This window comes from Phocoena sinus, chromosome 18 (assembly GCF_008692025.1).
Source record: "Phocoena sinus isolate mPhoSin1 chromosome 18, mPhoSin1.pri, whole genome shotgun sequence".
NCBI lineage: Eukaryota > Metazoa > Chordata > Mammalia > Artiodactyla > Phocoenidae > Phocoena > Phocoena sinus.
In genome coordinates this window covers 16,860,165-16,882,661 of record NC_045780.1, presented here as the reverse complement: position 1 = coordinate 16,882,661, position 22,497 = coordinate 16,860,165, and the positions used below count along the sequence as shown (strand labels likewise).

Genomic DNA, 22,497 nt, shown 5'->3' with positions numbered 1-22,497 from the left:
TTTTTTTAATGTATGAGTTTGTTGACTGGAGTACTTGCATCCTGACTGACTAAAGTCTTTTTTTTCAGGGAAAGTTTCAGCCCCTGGAACAAGTTGTGATGGATGACATGTTTCCGAATTGCATCTTGTTGCTGAAACTTCCTGAACTTGAGAAGTTACTTCGACATGTGACAGAGGAGAAAGGTATGGCATACGGCCTTTGAAATCAGGTTTATGGCTGCCAGAAAAGCTGGGCATCTGTCTGAGAATGCAGTGGCTTGAAGGCCTGTGGGATGTGATGCTTATTCTGTGTAGGTCATAGGGGAAGCTGTCGTTCAGATTTGCTTCCACTTGTCAATATTCATCCTCTGTTGCACTGGCTTGTTCAGTCTGCGAAATTTGAACCAGTGAAGTATGGTGGCCTGTCTCCTGCAGGGCCAGGATTCACGAGGCTCAGGCTTTAGTCTCAGCTCTTCTTTCAACTAGGCTGTGACTTTAGGTAAGTGCCTCAACTGCTTTCTGCCTCGGGTTTCTCATTTGTAAAATTGAATAAAATCTATGCCTTTATTGATTCAAGAAACATTCATTGAGCACCTACTAAGAAGCATATGTTGAGCACTAGAGCCAGGCTCTAGGGATAGTCATAAATAAAATATTATCCTTTGCCTCACTTCGCTTCTACTCTGATGGAGACAAATGACAAGTAGGGCAATGACAGTAGGGAATAAGGGATGTGAACTCGGGGTTTTGTGGGGACGCACAGGACAGGTTTATAACCCGGCCTAGGTAGGGTGGGAAGTGCGGGTAGGGGGGTATTGGGTTGCTTTCCTGTGGGAGATAACCTCTAAGTGGAGGCTAAGTCAGAGTAGCAGCATGGATGTATGGAAAAGTTTGTCGTGCTTAGCAAGATCCAAGAAGTTCAGTGATACGTTTAGGTTAGTAAGGAAAGAACAGGGGAGAGTGCTGCGCAAGGGTTCAGGTGGTGAAGGGCCTTATACGTGTCTGGACTTGACCTAATGGTAGTGGAGTGTCAGCAAAGTTTTTTTTTTTTTTTTAAACATCTTTATTGGGGTATAATTGCTTTACAATGGTGTGTTAGTTTCTGCTTTATAACAAAGTGAATCAGCTATACATATACATATGTTCCCATATGTCTTCCCTCTTGCGTCTCCCTCCCTCCCACTCTCCCCATCCCACCCTTCCAGGCTGTCACAAAGCACCGAGCTAATATCCCTGTGCCTTGCGGCTGCTTCCCCCCAGCTATCTACCTTACTACGTTTGTTAGTGTGTATATGTCCATGACTCTCTCTCGCCCTGTCAAAACTCACCCTTCCCCCTCCCCATATCCTCAAGTCCGTTCTCCGGTAGGTCTGCGTCTTTATTCCTATCTTACCCCTAGGTTCTTCGTGACATTTTTTTCCCTTAAATTCCATATATAAAAAGACAAATACCGTAAGCAAAGTTTTAAGTAGGGCAGTGCTATTGTGTGGAGAAGCTAAGGGCTGGTCCCCAGAGGCTGCTGCTGTGGTCCAGGCGGGAGGTGATGGTCACCTGAGCTTAGGAGGTGGAACCAGACGGAAGTAGCAGCCTCGTGTGTTGACTGGATGATGGTCAAGAGAAGGAGGAATCAAGGATGGCTTCTGGGTTTGTGCCTTGACCCACAGGATGGGTAGAGATGGCCCCCTGGAGACAGGGGACATGGGTGCGAGGAGCAGGCTGGGGGTGACAGAGATGAGTTGTAGGCATTCATTTGAATTTTGAGAGGAGGAAGTGAGGCAGTGTGTGAATGTGTTTTGACAGGTTTGTAATAGCATTCAGACTTAGCATCAGTGTCTCCAAAAATCATCCAAGTAGTTTTAGAGTTAATACGGAAACACAGTGTGAGAACCGAAACAGCAGGCTGATGAGTTATGCTTATTTGGGGTTCTAGATGGTTTGGCCAACTATGGTAGTTCTTCTAGGACCAAGAAAGTGGTGACTCCAAGAAGTGTAAGCTTACGGTGGAAAAGGGGAAAACCTCGTTCATTGCATTTCACATTCGAAGGGTCTACTAAATTCACACTTGGCCAGACACAGAGCTCTGTTTTGAGCCTGAGGGGTATGTGGTGCCCAGGTGTTTATCAAAGCAGCGCTATTAGTGACACTCCCTGGTGCTGATCTTGGCAGGAGACAGGAATCTTTTTGTGGGTGACAAATGAAGTAGCTCATAGCCATTTCTGAAAGCTAAAGCAGTGAGGAGTAATTACAAGTCATTTTCATTTTGCCAAGTTAATGGAAGCTGACAACACGATTAACTCATTAGCCAAAAATCTTCCAATAGTTGTATAAGAACAGTTGCCTGAAACCAAAACCCAGCAGCCCAAATTCAGAAATAGTATTAAAGCATTGTCATTTGTTAGTGTACAGCCTGTGTTCCAAAGCAGGAAGTTCCCTCACTTCCATTCCTTCCTCCTTGCTCACTGACCCCCTGACCGTCTGTTGAATCATTATCTGAACTCCTGTCCTAATCTCTTTCACTTCTCAACATCGCCTAACTTTTGGAAGTTCTGCTGTAGTAGAAAGTGAATGCCCTATACTTGTCTTGTTTGACCAGCTCTAAATAACCAGTTGTAAACTTCAAGCTACTATGTGTTTCTCTTTGGATCTTTGTGGGAAATGATGTCTGTCTTAGTATGCTGTCCTTGTATACAGAAATGACATGAAGAAAAATATTTCACATATTTGTGTTCTACGTCAAGGGGTGAAGCAAGTGATGTGGGATTGCTTCTGTTTTGATGAAGAGGCCTTTTTGAAGGTTGAGGCATTAGAGATCTTATTATTTCTTGTTTTTAAAAAATTGGGGGGTAATTCCCTGCCGGTCCAGTGGTTAGGATTCCGTGCTTTCACTGCCGAGGGTGCAGGTTCAGTCCCTGGTCGGGGAACTAAGATCCCGGAAGCTGCGCAGCACGGGCAGAAAAAAAATTTTTTTGTTTTGTTTTGTTTTTGAACCTTCCATTATTTTAAGATTTACAGAATGTAGTTCATTAGGGGAAGAATTAAATTATGAAGGAACTGCCAAGACTTCTAGAGAATTGCATACATCTTTTACCTGTGAAATTTAACCTAAATTACTTTGTTTTGCCTTACTATCATTAAAAAAGAAAGAAAGAAAAATTTGAGGCCTAGGGTTTTTAGAAACCTGGCATGTATAAAGGATGATATAACTGCTTTGAAAATGAAAGTACATAGGCAAGGGAGGCAGTCTTTTTAATCAAAAAATTTAAAGGTACAGAAAAACTCGGGGAAAAAGCTACAAATATTTGTCTCCAACTGCAAAATCAACCAGTGTTAATGTTTTGTTATTTTTGCTTCATATCTCTTTCAGGGAAAGAATTTCTTTAGGAACAATCTGGTAATCTGATCACAGGATTTGATAGCCTACAAGAAAAATTAAGAATGTATTTGCTACATGGTTTTGAGCAAATCATTCAAACTTTTCAGCATCCTTGATCTGTAAGATGAAGGGTTAAGAGTATCCCTCTTATTCTGCCATATGTTATAATTAGTACTCTGCAAAGTTGTTCTAAATCATAAAATAAAGCTTTCCTTCTCTTGCCTTTAGAGTGTTGAGGTCTCTAAATTACAGCATATGAACATTATTTAAGAATTGCAGTTAATAGTATCTACTATCTACCACAAAGAGATGCTTTAGGAATTAAATGAAATCATACAAGTAAATCAGTGCCCAGAGAGTGCTGGGTATAGAGTAAGTGCTCAATAAATGTTTGTACCATTAAGACTTGTGAACTAGAAATTTTAAATTCTTTGCTGATGTTTAAGTACTAGGTATACAGTAAGTGACGAATGCACATTTGTTTGATGGTCCATTGATTAATACAGAGTCAAGTGGTTTAAGTAGGAGAATGGGGATAATCAGATAATAATAAAAATGTCTACCATATATTAACAAATTATTATATATCATCTCTGTGCTTGTTGTTTTATGTATGTTATTGAATTCTTGCAGTAATTCCCTTTCATTGTTAGTAGAACCAGAATTTTTACAAATGAGGAAATTGAAGCTCAAAGAGTTTAAGCACATTGACTAACATAGAACTTGAAGTGGTAAAATCAAGGTTTGAACCCATGTCTGTCTGACGGCAACTCTTCCTCTTCCTTCTTACAACTGTGTAGCACTTCCAGGAGACTCTGTTAGAGTTTTTAGGTGTTGTCTCATGTAAAAATAGAAACTTAATTTTTTGTTAGTCTTGTATATCCCATTAATAATGTCTCTTTGTGAGACAAAGAGAGAGACAGGAAAGGAGACACTGGGAACTTCTACAGCTTAAGGAAAAGACAATTCTCATCCTGGCAGTGAGCATTCTGTTTTCCAGGCATCCTCTTTTAGTGATTGCCTTGGGTCCTGGCTGCTTGTTTGAATTAGATTTTTGTGTATTTTTAAGTTAGTATTTGGTTCCATTCTCTTTATTTTATTGCTAGGGTTTTTAACTAAGAAACAAAGAAGACTGCTAAAGCGTGGTCAGGTACTACCCGTGACAGGGAGCAGAGATAAAGAGGAAAGTTGATGTTTTTTCAATTCCATCCTCCCCACAGGCACTGTGCAGAGAGAGTAAAAACCTGAAATGCTCAAATTCCCCAGTCAGCTATTTTGATATTGGACTCCAGATGCTGTCTCAAAAGTCTGTGGCATTAAAGATCTCGTTAAGCCTGCTAGGTTTATGAGAACCTTTCCTTCTCCCTGCCGAATAAACCCAGCCACAGTTGTTTGCATCCTGAATGATGATGGTGGTGATCTTAGTTAGTTAGCACTGCCTGCTTTATTAGTGAAGGAAACGATGTGTCTCAGTTTGCTAGCTCTGGGGCTCAGTATGCTTCTTGCCAAAAAAGCTCCCATTCAGTGGAGAGATGACAGGGGAAAGGACTAATAAAGGGTTATGAACTTCATCTTGAGTATAATACTCTGTTTCATATTGCAAGCAAAAGCTATGCTGTGCTGTTCATTGTGATTAACAGGAAGAGCCAGGAAAACTTACCTGATTAAAATACCCCAAGCACAGTTGCCAAGTTTCTATCCCCAGGAGGCAGGAAAGAAAAAAAGAGACCATATGAGTTTCTCAGTTATGGAAAACATTCAGAAAGTAGATGTGAAAATCTGCTCCAGGCAGTTTGTTCAACAATACATCAGGGAAATTCAAGTTTGTGAACTGATTACCCAATTGCTGAACATGTTATTTAATTGTGGACTCCTTTTTATTCCATCTTTATTTTGTAAACCCAATCTTTCCAGATGTTTGAGACCAGTTTTATAGGCACCAGACACATTAGGGAAAGAAACCTTCCCAGCACGTGCACATGTCATCTAACTCACAAACTCGCAAATATTAAATTTAGGACACAATAGAACATGTTATGGTATTTTTCATAATTGTGGGTAATCTGTGGCCTTCGTGAATATTTTAAACCACCTTGCTTATCAAAATGTGTAAATTTTAAAATTAAACAGTAGTTTATGCACTTCATCCTTATATAGTATTTTGGGATATTCAAGCTTGGTACTTCTTAGTGATCATCTTGTCCAGGGGAATGTTTAGTTAGAAATAAATTTGTAATTTAAAAACTTCCTAGGAAAAAAAACTCCAGGCCCAGCTGGCTTCACTGGTGAATTCTACCATACTTTAAGAAAAAATAATACTCAAAGAAATAATGATACTTAGTCAAATTCTTTTAGAAATTAAATGAAGAAGGCATATTTCCCAACTAATTTTATGAAACTGGAATGGCCCCAATACCAAAATCAAAGTTATTACAAAAAGAAAACTAATCTAGTATCCCTTATGATCATAGATGGAAAAATCCTTTAAAAATATTTGCAAATTAACTATGTAAAAAGGATAGTACATTATAACCAAGTGAGGTTTATCATAAGAATGCAGAGTTGGTTGAACATTAGAAAATCAATCAGTATGAGTCACCATATTTATACATTACAAAAGAAAAACTGTGATCATCCCAATAGATGCAGAAAAAAACATTTGACAAAATTCAGTCATAATATAAATTCTCAGCAAATTAGAGATAGGAAGGAGCTTCCTCCTTCTGGTAAAGGACATCCATGACAAACATAAGCTAATATCATACTTCATTACTTTTACAAGTAATATCATACTTGTAAAAGACTGAACACACTTTTCCCCTAAGATTGGTACAAGATAAGGATATCAACTCCTCATCCTGCTAGCGGAAATCCTAGCATTTGCAATAAGGTAAGAAAAAAATTTGGACTTCCCTGGCAGTCCAGTGGTTAAGACTCCATGCTTCCACTGCAGGGGCATGGGTTCAATCCCTAGTCAGGGAACTAAGATCCCACATGCCAATAAATAAATAAATAAAAGCTATGCAGATCAGAAAGTAAATAGTGAAACTATCTTTTTTTCATAAACAGTATGGTCGTGTATGTAAAAAGCTCCAAAGAATTTACCAAAAAAAAAAAAATCACTAGAACTAATAAGTTCTCAGGATATAAGGTCAATATAGAAAAATTCTATTTCTGTATATTAGCAGTGAACAATTGGACAGTGTAATAAAAGCACACCATTTATAATATAAAAAATCATGAAGTTGTAAGGATAAATGAAACGTAAAATATGCAAGACCAGTACACTGAACATTACAAGACATTGCAGAGAAATTAAAGAATTAAATAAGTAGAGAGATATACCATGTTCATGAATTAGAAGACTTAATATTGTTAAGATGTCCATTCTCTCCAAAGTAATCTATAGAGTTAATGGAATGTCTATCAGGCTTTTTTTTTTTGGTAGAAATTGAGAAGCTGATTCTAGAATTTATATGACGGTGCAAAGGATCTACAGTAGCCAAAACAATTTTGAAAAAGAAGAACAAAGTTGGAGAACTTACACAACCTGATTTCAAGACTTACTGTAAAGCTACAATGATAAAGAAATTATGGCATTGGTATAAGGTTAAATAGATAGATAAATGGAACCAAATAGAACAGAAGTGGACCCACATTTATGTAGCCAATTTTTTTTTCCAACAGTGTCAAGATAATTTAATGGGAGAAAGGATAATCTTTTCAACAAATAACCAGGAAAAATTGGATATCCATATGAAAAAACAATTAATGTTAACTCTCACCTCAGAGTCATACAGAAAAATTAACTTGAAATGGATCAATAATTTAAATGCAAAAATGAAAACTATTGAATTTCTGGAAGAAGCCATAGAAGAAAACCTTTGTGACCTTGAGGACTGGCAAAGATTTCATAGGACACAAAAACTACTAACCATACAAAAAAATTATAAATTACATATCATTAAAATTAATATCTTCTGGTCTTTGAAAGATACTATTAAGAAAAGAAGACAAGCCACAGTTGGAAGAAAATATTTATATGACATATATCTGATAAAAGATATATATAAATGTAAAAGGAACTCTTTTAACACAATAATAAGATAATATCCAGCCCTGTAGAAAAATCAGCAAAAGGTTTGAACAGACTTCACAAAAGAAGATTTATGAATAAGGCACATGAAAAGATGTTCAATATCATTAGTCACCAGAAAAATGTAAATTAAAATCACAGGGAAATATCACTGATATCCACCAGAGTTGCTAAAATAAAACAGACAGACACTACCAGTAAGTTATGGAACAACGGGAACTCACCTACCTGGCTAGTGGAAGCATAAAATGGTCAAACCACTTGACAATTTCTTACGACTCAGTAATGCTACTCCTAGGTATTTGCCCAAGAGTTATGAAGACATATGTCCATACAAAGATTTGTGCAAGAATGTTCAGAGCAACTTTTTCAAAATATTCCAAAACTGGAAACAACCTAAATGCCCTTCAGCAGGTGAGTGGGTATACAAAACATGGGATATCCATACACAGGATACTACTCCATAATACAAAGGAAAGAGCTATTGCTAGCTGCAGCAAAATGGAAGAATCTCACAGAAATTATGTTGAGCAAAAGAAGAGGGTCACAAAAAAGTACTTACTGTATGATTCCATTCCTATGATGTTCTAGAATAAAGCAAAAACAATTCTGTAATCATAGCAGAGCAGTGGTTACCTGAGGTCTGGATAGGGGTGAGAGAATTGACTGTAAGCTCAGGGGAACTTCTTGGGCTGGTGGTTACATGACTGTATGTAGACATTTGGCCATACTCCTCAAATCGTACACCAAAAATGGGTGTGTTAACATACGAACATTATTCCTAAATACAGTTGTTTTTTTAAAAAAATGAAGTAGAACTGATCCAGCACAAGAAGCTAAGCCTCCTGATTTCAGACAGTTTGTTTTGGGGTTTTTTTGTTTGTTTGTTTTGATTCTTCCTCCCTCGTTGTTCTCTACAAGATAATGTTGGCTCCTTCCTGTCTCCCACGGAATCCAGTGGGAAGCAAGGCAGGAGTGACTCAAGCCTGGGCGACCAGGAAGGTGATTTGGGAGGAAGATGACACACAGAGCCTCAGCTCGGGGCTCCGGGCTTCCTGGATGGGTTTAGTCTTGCTAAGACAGGATGAAGTCATGCCCAGAGAGAGATACAAGTTGGCGTCCAAGGAGGAGGCAGTGGAGCCGGAAAAGAGTCAGAGGAAAAGCCATTAGAGATGCAGAACGACCAAGAGAAAGGTTGTATAGGTCCATGGTGGAGAGTCTTTTCCCATAAGGAATAGGGGCGGAAGTACTGAGTGGGGTGAGGACTAATTGATCTCAGTAAAATGAACACCAGATGCACGGCTTTGAAGTCAGGTTGGGAAGGAATCCAGTGCTCCTGTTTACCAGCTCAGTGACTTTGGACAATTTATTTAACTTCACTCAAACCTAGTTTTTTAATATGGGGACAAATAGTAGTTTTTACCTGAGATTCATTCTGAGCATTCAGTGAGAAACTGTGTATGAAGAACTTAGCACAGGCCTGACTACGCATTAGACTCTGATGTTATTATCATTAACAAGTTATAATTTAATTTTTTCATAACTAATACTAAGTATTTGATGTGTGCCAGATGTTGTGCCATCACCTCATTCAATAGGTGACTTCCTGAGGTGACATCGTGCGCTGGGGGTGTAGGAGCCCCAGCAGTACGGCTCATAGCCTGGTCTCCACTTCTTCTGAACCAGCATTTCCAGAGGGAAAGAAGGGGCCTGCAAGGGGCTCAGAGAGTGAACGAGAGGGAGGAAAGCTATGGCAGGTTGTAGAATGTCCTTTCAGGAAATTTGGAGGTAGAGACAAGTGAGTGGCAGAGTCAAGGTGGGATTCCTGGGAGAGACCTGACCACTGAGCTTCTATCGAGATTGTCTCAGGCAATGATCAGAACGTCTGAGACTCATTCAGCAGCATACATGTACTAAGTGACTGCTGTATGCTCTTAGAATTCTCCCTATTTTTGTACAAAGAAATATTATATCACCTCCAGGGAGGCTGAGTCTAGTCTCATCTGCCTTGGTTCCACAGCACGCGGTTTGCCAAGCAGTCCTGGCTCCAGGAGAGCAGGCATTGCGCCTTGGAATTCTCAAACTTCTGGCAATGCCAGAAGTGGGTCCCTCATTTTCATTATTCCAGTGACGTGTCCTGAGGAGATGGGTGCAAAGGTCCAGCACCCACTCCATCCACCTCCTATTGCCCACAGTGTTGACGACCACAGGCTGAAATGGGGAGGAAATGTGCAAGAGCTCAGGCCAGCCCTTCCCCATACCAACCGTTCAGTGAAACTTCAAGTTTAATAGATTGCTGAAAACCACCCTTGAACAAGCAGTTTCCGTTTCCCACCATGATCATGAGGAAAGAGAAAGCGTCATTCTATGTAATTCAAGCAGAGTCACATGTGGCAAGTTTGCATCTGGCCGTGGGAATTCCAGTGGTCACGAAGGTAACTCCTGCATGGAGGCGGGAGGCCGGACTGGAAGAGCTGCGTCTGCTGACTGCACAGAAAGCAAGAAACCCTGTGAATGAAGTGTTACCAAGGAAATAATGGCTTAATATCATATACCATGTATGACATTAAGCGGTTAGATTACATAAAGCTAGCTGGATTGTGAGGAGAGGAAGTATCATTTATATGAGATGAGACTTTTATCTCCATAAAGGGCCAGATTGAGCCTATCATAACTCTAAATTCCCCTGAAATAGCTATGGCTATATTGGTAATACATTGAAAGATAGATATGTCTTTTCTTCTTTCTCCACTAATCCCACCAGAACAGCACTAAATAGTTAACAAGATTCTTTTCCTGAATGAATGCAATGAACTTCATGGGCACCTGCATTTAGCTTCAATTTTCTTTCTTGGGATTTCCGTTTTTATTTTACAAAAGGAGTCTTTCATTGAAAGCATTGAGGTGAGCTTAAAATTATTCAGAAAAATTAAGATTGCTCGGTATGTTAATTTGCTGATTTTAAAAATTACCTTTTGAGATGATGACTAGATTTATTGTGGTGACCATTTCAGAATGTGTATAAATATCAAATCACTACACCTGAAACTTAATATAATATTGTATGTCAGTTATACTTCAATTAAAAAATTACCTTTCCTCCAGATTTATCTGTAGAATTGTTTTCAGTTTTATTGAGAAATAATTGACATATATTACTGTGTAGGTTTAAGTTGTACAAAATGATGGTTTGATTTACATATATTTTGAAATGACTATCAGTAGATTTAGTTAACATCCACCATCTCGTATAGATACAATAAAAAGAAGAGAAAAAAAATTTCTCCTTGTGATAAGGACAGTTTGTATAATTTGATAATTTTCTTAAATTTCCACTCATTTAATAGTTGGTTGAGATCTGAGGTATCCCAGTTCTGTTTAGGGACTTTTTTTTAATGTCTCAAGTATGTTCCCAGGGTTATAAATTGAGTTTTTCAAAAGTGTAAAATATTAGGACTTTTTTTTTTTTTTTTTTTTTTGACCACGCCTCACGGCTTATGGGACCTTAGTTCACCAACTAGAGATTGAACCCAGGCCCTGGCAGTAAAAGCAGAGTCCTAACCACTGGACTGACAGGGAATTCCCTGAAATATTTTAAAACTGTTATCTTGTATATGATATAAACTTACGAGTTTATTTTTTGTTTAATCCACTGCACTTTTTTCTTTTAATTTAATCCAGAAATAGACAAGAAGAAATATTACAAGTACAGCAAAGAGAAGACATTAAAATGGCTGGAAAAAAAGGTATGGTGTCTCTCCAATGCCTTGTGGCAGAAAGAGTTTAATGCTCCTTTTTAAACATATTTAGAGAAGGTAGTAAGCCTGACCCCAAAGACCATCTTGAACATCAACTGCAAGAGAGAAGCTGTACAAAGACCTCCAAGTGGGAGAAGAATCTTTGGCTTTTCATTCTCCCTAATTCATGTATTTTTTTAGCTTGATATGTTCCTTTGACCTGCATCCCCATTTCCCTGTGGTCCTCACCAGTGAGAATGAAGAAATTCTTGCTATTTGTTGGTGTAGACTTGAGTCTTTCAAGCCAAGTGATACCAGGGCTACGTGCACTTGATGCTGTCAGTCCTATAGGCGTCTCAGAGGTCGACGTTGCTCACACATGACCCACAGGAGACCAGGCAGATGGGATTCAGGCTTAGTGTCTGGATGCTGAAGAGGGGTCATCTTCCAGGCAAACCCTGTATCTTAGTGATCCTAAGAATTAGACCAATATAAGGTCTTGGGCAGTGTTTTTCAAATCGATTTAGTGGATCACAATCAGTATTTCTCTTAGAATGGAATGGGATAGAATAGGATAGGATGTATTAAAAGATAGCACAGAGTATGGGCAAGTATTAAGTATGACTGTATGAAACGTACTTATATATGCTTTGGGGTATTGGGTTGCTGTGTATTTCTTATTATGGGTATAGTAAAGGAAAAAACAAAAAAGCTACTGGTCTAAGGATATTGCATACTTTCACCGTGATAAAGAATCTCGCCAGACCAGATCTATGGATGACAAAGTTTTTGTAAGTTCAGTGGATACCAGTTCTAGTACTGATTCCTAAGATTCTCTTCTATCTTGTATGTGAAAAACATGTTTGTAATATCATGTTACTGAGCACATTGGGAACTTGGGAACATAGAAATGAACCTTGCAGAATTAATCAGGTTCTTATGTACAGAGTGGTGAAAAGATTTGAAAAGTACCCATGTTTCATTTTTCATTTGCTTTAATGGTAAGTAGTATTTGCATTAGTAGAATTCTGTGTAGGTGAAGAATGAGAAGTACTGAGCAGAAACTTGGCGTTTTGTTTTTGCTCTTAGCAAATGATAATGACACAAAATAGCAAAGTGAGGTTTATGTTTATTGATTGTGTTTCCTTTCTTAAGTTCCTAGGAAGTGAGAAATTTATATTATTTATTCTATTTAGAAAATCATTACATATAAGCTTTGTGCCATTTTCTGTACTAAGAGCTTAACATACATTAACTCATTTAATCCTCACAACAGTACTATGAGATAGGTACTATCTTTATCCCCCTCTCATAGATAGAGGCACAGAGAGGTTAAGTAACTAGCCCATGGTCACAGAGCAAACCCAAGCAGCCTGCCTCCAGAGTCAGTGCTCTCATATTGTGTAGGCCTTAGGAAGTCCATGTACTGAGCTCATCCCGTAGTGCTGTTACTACCCTTCACCTTTCTTCAAATGTGCAGCTATCTCTCATCTTGTGATATCTGGTGAAGGCATTTCTAGATCCTCAACTACTTCTTCCTGGATCTAAACTGGATTGAGGACTGTCTGGAAAGTCATGGGGTTTCTAAAGTTAGTTGAAAATACCCTGATATTCCCCTTCCGTTTATTTCATAGGTTAATCAGACTATGGCAGCGTTAAAAACCAATAATGTAAATGTCGGTGCCCGGGTACGGTCTACTGCATTTTTCTCTGGTGACCCGGTTTCCAGTGACAAGGAAGGTAAGTAAATCATTTCATCAGAAATTATTTTTGTCTGGAGTAAGTTGCTGACCAGAGTAAATGCCAGTCTTATGATTTTAAAATCTTAATGTCTCAGAAGCTTCACATTCTTGCCGATGTATTCTCATAGATCTTGTGGCAGGCGTGCATTTTATTTCAGAACCAAGTAGTACTTCTGCCGTAGTTCACTTCTTTCACTAGTTGATACTTAAATCATTCATTCAAGAAATACATATTTTGCGCTAACAGTAATAACAGCCCTAAAAACCCTGGCTATCATTTATTGAGGGTGTGTTGTGTGCCAAGCCTTTTACTAAGCTGCCAGTGTGCACACATTAGCCCATCTGACCCTCCATCTAAGTCTCATTTTACAGTGAGAGTCCTGAGGCTGTGTCCAAAGTCACACAGCTAGTAAATGGCAGAGCTGAGCTACTAATGGAGCTTGCCTGACTCTTAAGCCCACACTCATAACCTTCTTGTTGTACTGTTCGTGTGGCACAAGGATTTCCAATGAGCTGTATCTGTTTGCATCTTACTCTCAAGAAGCATAGGTCCTACTGTAGGTCTCAATATTTTGATTTTAGATGAAACTTTATTCAATTGGCAGTTTTTTCTTTTAGGTTATTAAGGTAAATTTTTTGCTTTTTTACAGCGTAGTGTCCTCTTATTTTTATATGTGTAGTTGAATAAAAACAGCTATCTAATACAATTAACTTTCTGAAATGGTAGGACAGACATTATTCTGACTTTAAGCTCCAATTCAGTGTTCCCCTGTTCCAGTATACAACTCCAAAACATCAGAGTTTCATCATTAAAAAAAAAAAGAACTAGGAACGGTGGCCTGTTGGTAATTCAGGCAATCTTCGACTCGCAGAAATCCACCTTACAGTACGTTGTACATATGGATAATAGCTGGCTCCTGCCATTCTGGGAGTGGTAGACTTGCCCTTGACATCTGAGTTTACCAGCTATCAGTGTCTTTGATTGGCTTTAACAAAAGAAGAGAAGGGACTGAGTCAAATGGCTGGACAGATAGACAGATGCATGGATTGATGGATGGATGGATGGATAGATGGATAAAACCATAGATTTTTGTTAAAGTAGGAGAAGGGGTGTTAGAGGTTATTTAGACAGATCTTCTCATTTTAAAAATGAAAACCTGTGGTCTTAGAGAAGCAGATGACTTATTCAAGGTCACCCATCCTAGCTAGCAGGCCAGGTCTTCTGCTCTGAGGCCAGTGTTTGTACCAATCTCTAAATATGAGTCTGGGCTTGGCTACATGACCATTTAGGTTCCCAGCCATAAAGTAAGCTTTACACTCTGCATTCTTTCCTTTTTTAGATCTTTAGCTTGATATGCTACCAGAAGAAGCAAACAGATGATATATTGGCTTTCTTAAAATAACTTTGTCTATTCATGACTCATTAGATAATTACTAACTCAGAACCATGAGCATATTTTAAGAAGGGTCCAATGATAACTTTCAGTTCTGTGCTGGCAGTGAAAATCTCTTACTGAAGACTTTGAGAATGAGGTGGACCAGGCAGCAGTCACTTCCTAAGTAATACTGAGGCAAATTGTTATCCTAACATTGAAGGTAGAAGAGAAAGGAAAAAAAGAAGAAAATGAATATCCCAGCAACAAACCTGGGATATTGCTTTTGGTAGTTTATATCCCCTTGTGATTATCCCATCTATTAAGTTTGATTATCCCCTAGTATTCTACAAAAAATACTGAATTAAGGAACAGAGCTTTAAAACAGATTTTCTCTTCTGTTCTGTATTTAATTGATACCAGAGTTTCATTTTAGTACTGAGAATCCAAATGCTTTAGAAGTAAAGATTATACTCTCTGCTGAGTTTTGATTTTTTCTATTTTTTTAAGGCATTTTATTAGTTTGGGGGTATATATAACATTCAGGACTCTTATAAAGCAAGTACTTAATAGAGACATATCATGTATTATTTCTCTTAAATGAGCATACTCATTTACTCTTCAATAATTAGATTTATTTTATATTGAAACAGACCTAGAAAAGATTAGTCTTTTAAAAAGACGTGAATATTTCATACTGTTACATCTGATTTTTGAACTTTATTTGTATTCAAGGGCCTCAGCTAAGAAAAGAACCCTGAGTTTTTACCTGTTATTTAGTGGGCATCTGCTGTATTGTGCTTGATGATCTCATCATATCTTTGATACCATCCTACATATCCAGCCATCAGATTACCCCACTACTGTGACAGATAGATAAAAAAAGCTTAAGTGACTCTCTAAGGCCAGACAGTGCCAGAATTTGAACTCTGGTCAATTTGACTGTAAAGCTACCATAATTATTACTAATTTTTTTTTTCATTCTCCATTCTGTTTCTTTCAGAGGATTATATTTGTTATGCCCATGGTCTGATATCTGATTACATCCCTAAAGAATTGAGTGATGACTTATCTAAATATTTAAAGTAAGTATGGTTCAGCTTTAGTCATAACTAAGCATAATTGTGCTTCTTGGTTTCCAAGAAATAGGGTTTCTTTATGGCTTATATCACCTTTTCTGATAAGAGATTATTCTTGAGTTATGTCATAGACTGTATGATTTGGAGGTGAATTTTAATGGATAGTTTTTTGATTGGAACAAGCTGATTTAATGGATACTCGTTGTAGGAACCCCTGAGTGTTAGGATTGGGGTTATCAGTTGTTTTGATATTAGAGGGTAAACTGTGTTAAAATTTTATCCCCAGCCAGACTTAACTAATTTGGTTCGTGGGAAAGAAAGAGTAAGTAGATAGCAGAATAGAATATTTTTGAAAGTTATATTTAAAAGTTTTGTACCATTTTTATTATCATTAGATGTTCACTAAGTATTTTTATTATGCCCAACACTTGGAACTCAATGAAGAATGAAGCATAGTCTGTGTCTTTGAGGGGGAAGAAGGGTTTGAGAATGACCTGATTTGTGTTCCTTCCTTCATAATGATCTTTAATAAAATATAAAGACTTTATCTTAGGCTGAAAAAAATGTTTATTTTCTGTATTTTAGCAACTGTTGTTCAGATTTCATGTGTGTGATGATTTAATAGCCTTTCCTGATTATTATAATATTTTTTTCCTCTGATACATGAATATAAGATGACTTTTTAATAGATACAGTTGCCGTTTTTAGAAAATTGCATCTTAGGTCCTACTTTAAAAAAACAATTAGTAGATACTGGTTTCTGTAGTATAGTAATATAGTATGTTGAAAGCCTGCTTTGAATTGATAAACATATCCTTCTGTTTAATATTTTCCTGGATTTCTTTGTACCTGCTTATCTTGTTAGAGACTTTCTGTCTTTGTATTCCATTATTTTTTTATATTATTTTTTTAACATCTTTATTGGAGTATAATTGCTTTACAATGGTGTGTTAGTTTCTGCTTTACAACAAAATGAATCAGTTATATATATATATGTTCGCATATCTCTTCCCTCTTGCGTCTCCCTCCCTCTTGCGTCTCCCTCCCTATCCCACCCCTCCAGGCGGTCACAAAGCACCTAGCTGATCTCCCTGTGCTATGCGGCTGCTTCCCTCTAGCTATCTACCTTACGTTTGGTACTGTATATATGTCCATGCCTCTCTCTTGCTTTGTCACAGCTTACCCTTCCCCCTCCCCATATCCTCAACTCCATTCTCTAGTAGGTCTGTGTCTTTATTCCTGTCTTACCCCTAGGCTCTTCATGACTTTTTTTTTTCCCTTAAATTCCATATATATGTGTTAGCATACGATATTTGTCTCTCTCTTTCTGACTTACTTCACTCTGTATGACAGACTCAAGGTCTATCCACCTCATTACAAATAGTTCAATTTCGTTTCTTTTTATGGCTGAGTAATATTCCATGGTATTTATGTGCCACATCTTCTTTATCCATTCATCCAATGATGGACACTTAGATTGTTTCCATCTCCGGGCTATTGTAAATAGAGCTGCAATGAACATTTTGGTACATGACTCTTTTTGAATTATGGTTTTTTCAGGGTATATGCCCAGTAGTGGGATTGCTGGGTCATATGGTAGTTCTATTTGTAGTTTTTTAAGGAACCTCCATACTGTTCCCCATAGTGGCTGTATCAATTTACATTCCCACCAACAGTGCAAAGGGTTCCCTTTTCTCCACACCCTCTCCAGCATTTATTGTTTCTAGATTTTTTGATGATGGCCATTCTGACTGGTGTGAGATGATATCTCATTGTAGTTTTGATTTGCATTTCTCTAATGATTAGTGATGTTGAGCATTCTTTCATGTGTTTGTTGGCAGTCTGTATATCTTCTTTGGAGAAATATCTATTTAGGTCTTCTGCCCATTTTTGGACTGGGTTGTTTGTTTTTTTGTTACTAAGCTGCATGAGCTGCTTATAAATTTTGGAGATTAATCCTTTGTCAGTTGCTTCATTTGCAAATATTTTCTCCCATTCTGAGGGTTGTCTTTTGCTATTGTTTATGGTTTCCTTTGCTGTGCAAAAGCTTTGAAGTTTCATTAGGTCCCATTTGTTTATTTTTGTTTTTATTTCCATTTCTCTAGGAGGTGGGTCAAAAAGGATCTTGCTGTGATTTATGTCATAGAGTGTCCTATGTTTTCCTCTAAGAGTTTGATAGTTTCTGGCCTTACATTTAGGTCTTTAATCCATTTTGAGTTTATTTTTCTGTATGGTGTTAGGGAGTGATCTAATTTCATACTTTTACATGTACCTGTCCAGTTTTCCCAGCACCACTTATTGAAGAGGCTGTCCTTTATCCACTCTACATTCCTGCCTCCTTTATCAAAGATAAGGTGACCATAAGTGTGTGGGTTTATCTCTGGGCTTTCTATCCTGCTCCATTGATCTGTCTTTCTGTTTTTGTGCCAGTACCATACTGTCTTGATTACTGTAGCTTTGTAGTATATTCTGAAGTCAGGGAGCCTGATTCCTCCAGCTCCGTTTTTCGTTCTCAAGATTGCTTTGGCTATTCGGGGCCTTTTGTGCTTCCATACAAATTGTGAACTTTTTTGTTCTAGTTCTGTGAAAAATGCCAGTGGTAGTTTGATAGGGATTGCATTGAATCTGTAGATTGCTTTGGGTAGTAGAGTCATTTTCACAATGTTGATTCTTCCCATCCAAGAACATGGTATATCTCTCCATCTATTTGTATCATCTTTAATTTCTTTCATCAGTGTCTTATAATTTTCTGCATATAGGTCTTTTGTCTCCTTAGGTAGGTTTATTCCTAGATATTTTATTCTTTTTTTTTGCAATGGTAAATGGGAGTGTTTTCTTGATTTCACTATCAGATTTTTCATCATTAGTGTATAGGAATACCAGAGATTTCTGTGCATTAATTTTGTATCCTGCTACTTTACCAAATTCATTGATTAGCTCTAGCAGTTTTCTGGTAGCATCTTTAGGATTCTGTATGTATAGTATCATGTCATCTGCAAACAGTGATAGCTTTACTTTTTCTTTTCCGATTTGGATTCCTTTTATTTCCTTTTCTTCTCTGACTGCTGTGGCTAAAACTTCCAAAACTATGTTGAATAAGAGTGGTGAGAGTGGGCAACCTTGTCTTTTTCCTGATCTTAGTCGAAATGCTTTCAGTTTTTCACCATTGAGGACGATGTTGGCTGTGGGTTTGTCATATGTGGCCTTTATTATGTTGAGGAAAGTTCCCTCTATGCCTACTTTCTGGAGGTTTTTTATCATAAATGGGTGTTGAATTTTGTCAAAAGCTTTCTCTGCATCTATTGAGATGATCATGTGGTTTTTCTCCTTCAATTTCTTAATATGGTGTATCATGTTGATTGATTTGCGTATATTGAAGAATCCTTGCATTCCTGGAATAAACCCCACTTGATCATGGTGTATGATCCGTTTAATGTGCTGTTGGATTCTGTTTGCTCGTATTTTGTTGAGGATTTTTGCATCTATGTTCAGCAGTGATATTGGCCTGTAGTTTTCTTTCTTTGTGACATCCTTGTCTGGTTTTGGTATCAGGGTGTTGGTGGCCACGTACAATGAGTTTGGGAGTGTTCTTCCCTCTGCTATATTTTGGAAGAGTTTGAGAAGGATAGGTGTTAGCTCTTCTCTAAATGTTTGATAGAATTCGCTTCTGAAGCCATCTGGTCCTGGGCTTTTGTTTGTTGGAAGATTTTTAATTACAGTTTCAATTTCATTCCTTGTGATTGGTCTGTTCATATTTTCAATTTCTTCCTCATGCAGTCTTTGCAGGTTGTGCATTTCTAAGAATTTGTCCATTTCTTCCAGGTTGTCCATTTTATTGGCATAGAGTTGCTTGTAGTAATCTCTCACGATCCTTTGTATTTCTGCAGTGTCAGTTGTGACTTCTCCTTTTTCATTTCTAATTCTATTGATTTGAGTCTTCTCCCTTTTTTTCTTGATGAGTCTGGCTAATGGTTTATCAATTTTGTTTATCTTCTCAAAGAACCAGCTTTTAGTTTTATTGATCTTTGCTATCGTTTCCTTCGTTTTTTTTTCATTTATTTCTGATCTGATTTTTATGATTTCTTTCCTTCTGCTAACTTTGGAGTGTTTTTGTTCTTCTTTCTCTAACTGCTTTAGGTGCAAGTTTAGGTTGTTTATTTGAGATGTTTCCTGTTTCTTAAGGTAGGCTTGTATAGCTATAAACTTCCCTCTTAGAACTGCTTTTGCTGCATCCCATAGGTTTTGGGTCATCGTGTCTCCACTGTCATTTGTTTCTAGGTATTTTTTAATTTCCTCTTTGATTTCTTCAGTGATCACTTCGTTATTAAGTAGTGTATTGTTTAGCCTCCATGTGTTTGTATGTTTTACAGATCTTTTCCTGTAATTGATATCTAGTCTCATAGCATTGTGGTCAGAAAAGATACTTGATACAACTTCAATTTTCTTCAATTTACCAAGGCTTGATTTGTGACCCAAGATATGATCTGACCTGGAGAATGTTCCATGAGCACTAGAGAAAAATGTGTATTCTGTTGTTTTTGGATGGACTGTCCTATAAATATCAATTAAGTCCATCTTGTTTAATGTATCATTTAAAGCTTGTGTTTCCTTATTTATTTTCATTTTGGATGATCTGTCCACTGGTGAAAGTGGGGTGTTAAAGTCCCCTACTATGAATGTGTTACTGTTGATTTCCCCTTTTATGGCTGTTAGTATTTGCCTTATGTATTGAGGTGCTCCTATGTTGGGTGCATAATTATTTACAATTGTTATATCTTCTTCTTGGATTGATCCCTTGATCATTATGTAGTCTCCTTCTTTGTCTCTTCTAATAGTCTTTAAAGTCTTATTTTGTCTGATATGAGAATTGCTACTCCAGCTTTCTTTTGGTTTCCATTTGCATGAAATATCTTTTTCCATCCCCTTACTTTCAGTCTGTAAGTGTCTCTAGGTCTGAAGTGGGTCTCTTGTAGACAGCAAATATATGGGTCTTGTTTTTGTATCCATTCAGCCAATCTGTGCCTTTTGGTGGGAGCATTTAGTCCATTTACATTTAAGGTAATTATCGTTATGTATGTTCCTATTCCCATTTTCTTAATTGTTTTGGGTTCGTTATTGTAGGTCTTTTCCTTCTCTTGTGTTTCTTGCCTGGAGAAGTTCCTTTAGCAGTTGTTGTAGAGCTGGTTTGGTGGTGCTGAACTCTCTCAGCTTTTGCTTGGCTGTAAAGGTTTTAATTTCTCCATCAAATCTGAATGAGATCCTTGCTGGGTAGAGTAATCTTGGTTGCAGGTTTTTCTCCTTCATCACTTTAAATATGTCCTGCTGCTCCCTTCTGGCTTGCAGAGTGTTTGCTGAAAGATCAGCTGTTAACCTTACGGGGATTCCCTTGTGTGTTATTTGTTGTTTTTCCCTTGCTGCTTTTAATATTTCTTTGTATTTAATTTTTGACAGTTTGATTAATATGTGTCTTGGAGTATTTCTCTTTGGATTTATCTTGTATGGGACTCTGTGTGCTTCCTGGACTTGATTAACTGTTTCCTTTCCCATATTAGGGAAGTTTTCAACTATAATCTCTTCAAATATTTTCTCAGTCCCTTTCTTTTTCTCTTCTTCTTCTGGAACACCTATAATTCGAATGTTGGTGCATTTAATGTTGTCCCAGAGGTCTCTGAGACTGTCCTCAGTTCTTTTCATTCTTTTTTCTTTATTCTGCTCTGCAGTAGTTATTTCCACTATTTTATCTTCCAGGTCACTTATCCGTTTTTCTGCCTCAGTTATTCTGCTATTGATCCCATCTAGAGTATTTTTCATTTCATTTATTTTGTTGTTCATCATTGTTTGTTTCATCTTTAGTTCTTCTAGGTCCTTGTTAAATGTTTCTTGCATTTTGTCTATTCTATTTCCAAGATTTTGGATCATCTTTACTATCATTATTCCGAATTCTTTTTCAGGTAGACTGCCTGTTTCCTCTTCATTTGTTAGGTCTGGTGGGTTTTTATCTTGCTCCTTCATCTGCTGTGTGTTTTTCTGTCTTCTCATTTTGCTTATCTTACTGTGTTTGGGGTCTCCTTTTTGCAGCCTGCACGTTCGTATTTCCTGTTGTTTTTGGTGTCTGTCCCCAGTGGCTAAGGTTGGTTCAGTGGGTTGTGTAGGCTTCCTGCTGGAGGGGACTAGTGTCTGTGTTCTCGTGGATGAGGCTGGATCTTGTCTTTCTGGTGGGCAGGTCCACGTCTGGTGGTGTGTTTTGGGGTGTCTGTGGACTTATTATGATTTTAGGCAGCCTCTCTGCTAATGTGTGGGGTTGTGTTCCTGTCTTGCTAGTTGTTTGGCATAGAATGTCCAGCACTGTAGCTTGCTGGTCGTTGAGTGAAGCTGGGTAATTGTGTTGAGATGGAGATCTCTGGGAGATTTTCGCCGTTTGATATTATGTGGAGCTGGGAGGTCTCTTGTGGACCAGTGTCCTGAAGTTGGCTCTCCCACCTCAGAGGCACAGCACTGACTCCTGGTTGCAGCACCAAGAGCCTTTCATCCGCACGGCTCAGAATAAAAGGGAGAAAAAGTAGAAAGAAAGAATTAGTAGAAGTAGAAAGAAAGAAAGGAGGGAGGGAAGGAGGGAGGGAGGGAGGGAGGAAGGAAGGAAGGAGGGAAGGAAGGATAAAAAGAAAGAAAGATAAAATAAAGATAAAATATAATAAGTTATTAAAATAAAAAAATAATTATTAAGAGAAAAAAAACAACAGAGGGATAGAGCCCTGGGACAAATGGTAGAAGCAAAGCTATACAGACAAAATCTCACATAGAAGCATACACATACACACTAACAAAAAGAGGAAAAGGGGAAAAAATCATAAATCTTGCTCTCAAAGTCCACCTCCTCAATTTGTGATGATTTGTTGTCTAAAGGAGGGAAGGAAGGAAAGAAAGAACGAAGATAAAGTAAAAAAATTAAAATAAAAAGTAATTATTAAGAAAAAAATTAAAAAAGAAAAAAACGGATAGAACCCTCAGACAAATGGTGGAAGCAAAGCTATACAGACAAAATCTCACACAGAAGCATACACATACACACTCACAAAAAAAGGAAAAGGGGGAAAAATCATAAATCTTGCTCTCAAAGT

General features: G+C 37.7%; 1 protein-coding gene across 4 annotated transcripts in view; it reads left to right on the top strand.

The window, feature by feature from the left end:
- The window catches only part of RNASEH2B (ribonuclease H2 subunit B), a 92,616-nt gene that overhangs the window by 34,499 nt on the left and 35,620 nt on the right, over positions 1 to 22,497 (top strand). For all 4 annotated transcript variants that reach the window (XM_032611640.1, XM_032611639.1, XM_032611637.1 and 1 more), the window contains 4 exons: positions 69 to 183; positions 11,130 to 11,194; positions 12,820 to 12,925; positions 15,304 to 15,385. In XM_032611640.1, the coding sequence (XP_032467531.1) occupies positions 69 to 183; positions 11,130 to 11,194; positions 12,820 to 12,925; positions 15,304 to 15,385 (368 nt within the window). The remainder of the gene's footprint in view (positions 1 to 68; positions 184 to 11,129; positions 11,195 to 12,819; positions 12,926 to 15,303; positions 15,386 to 22,497) is intronic.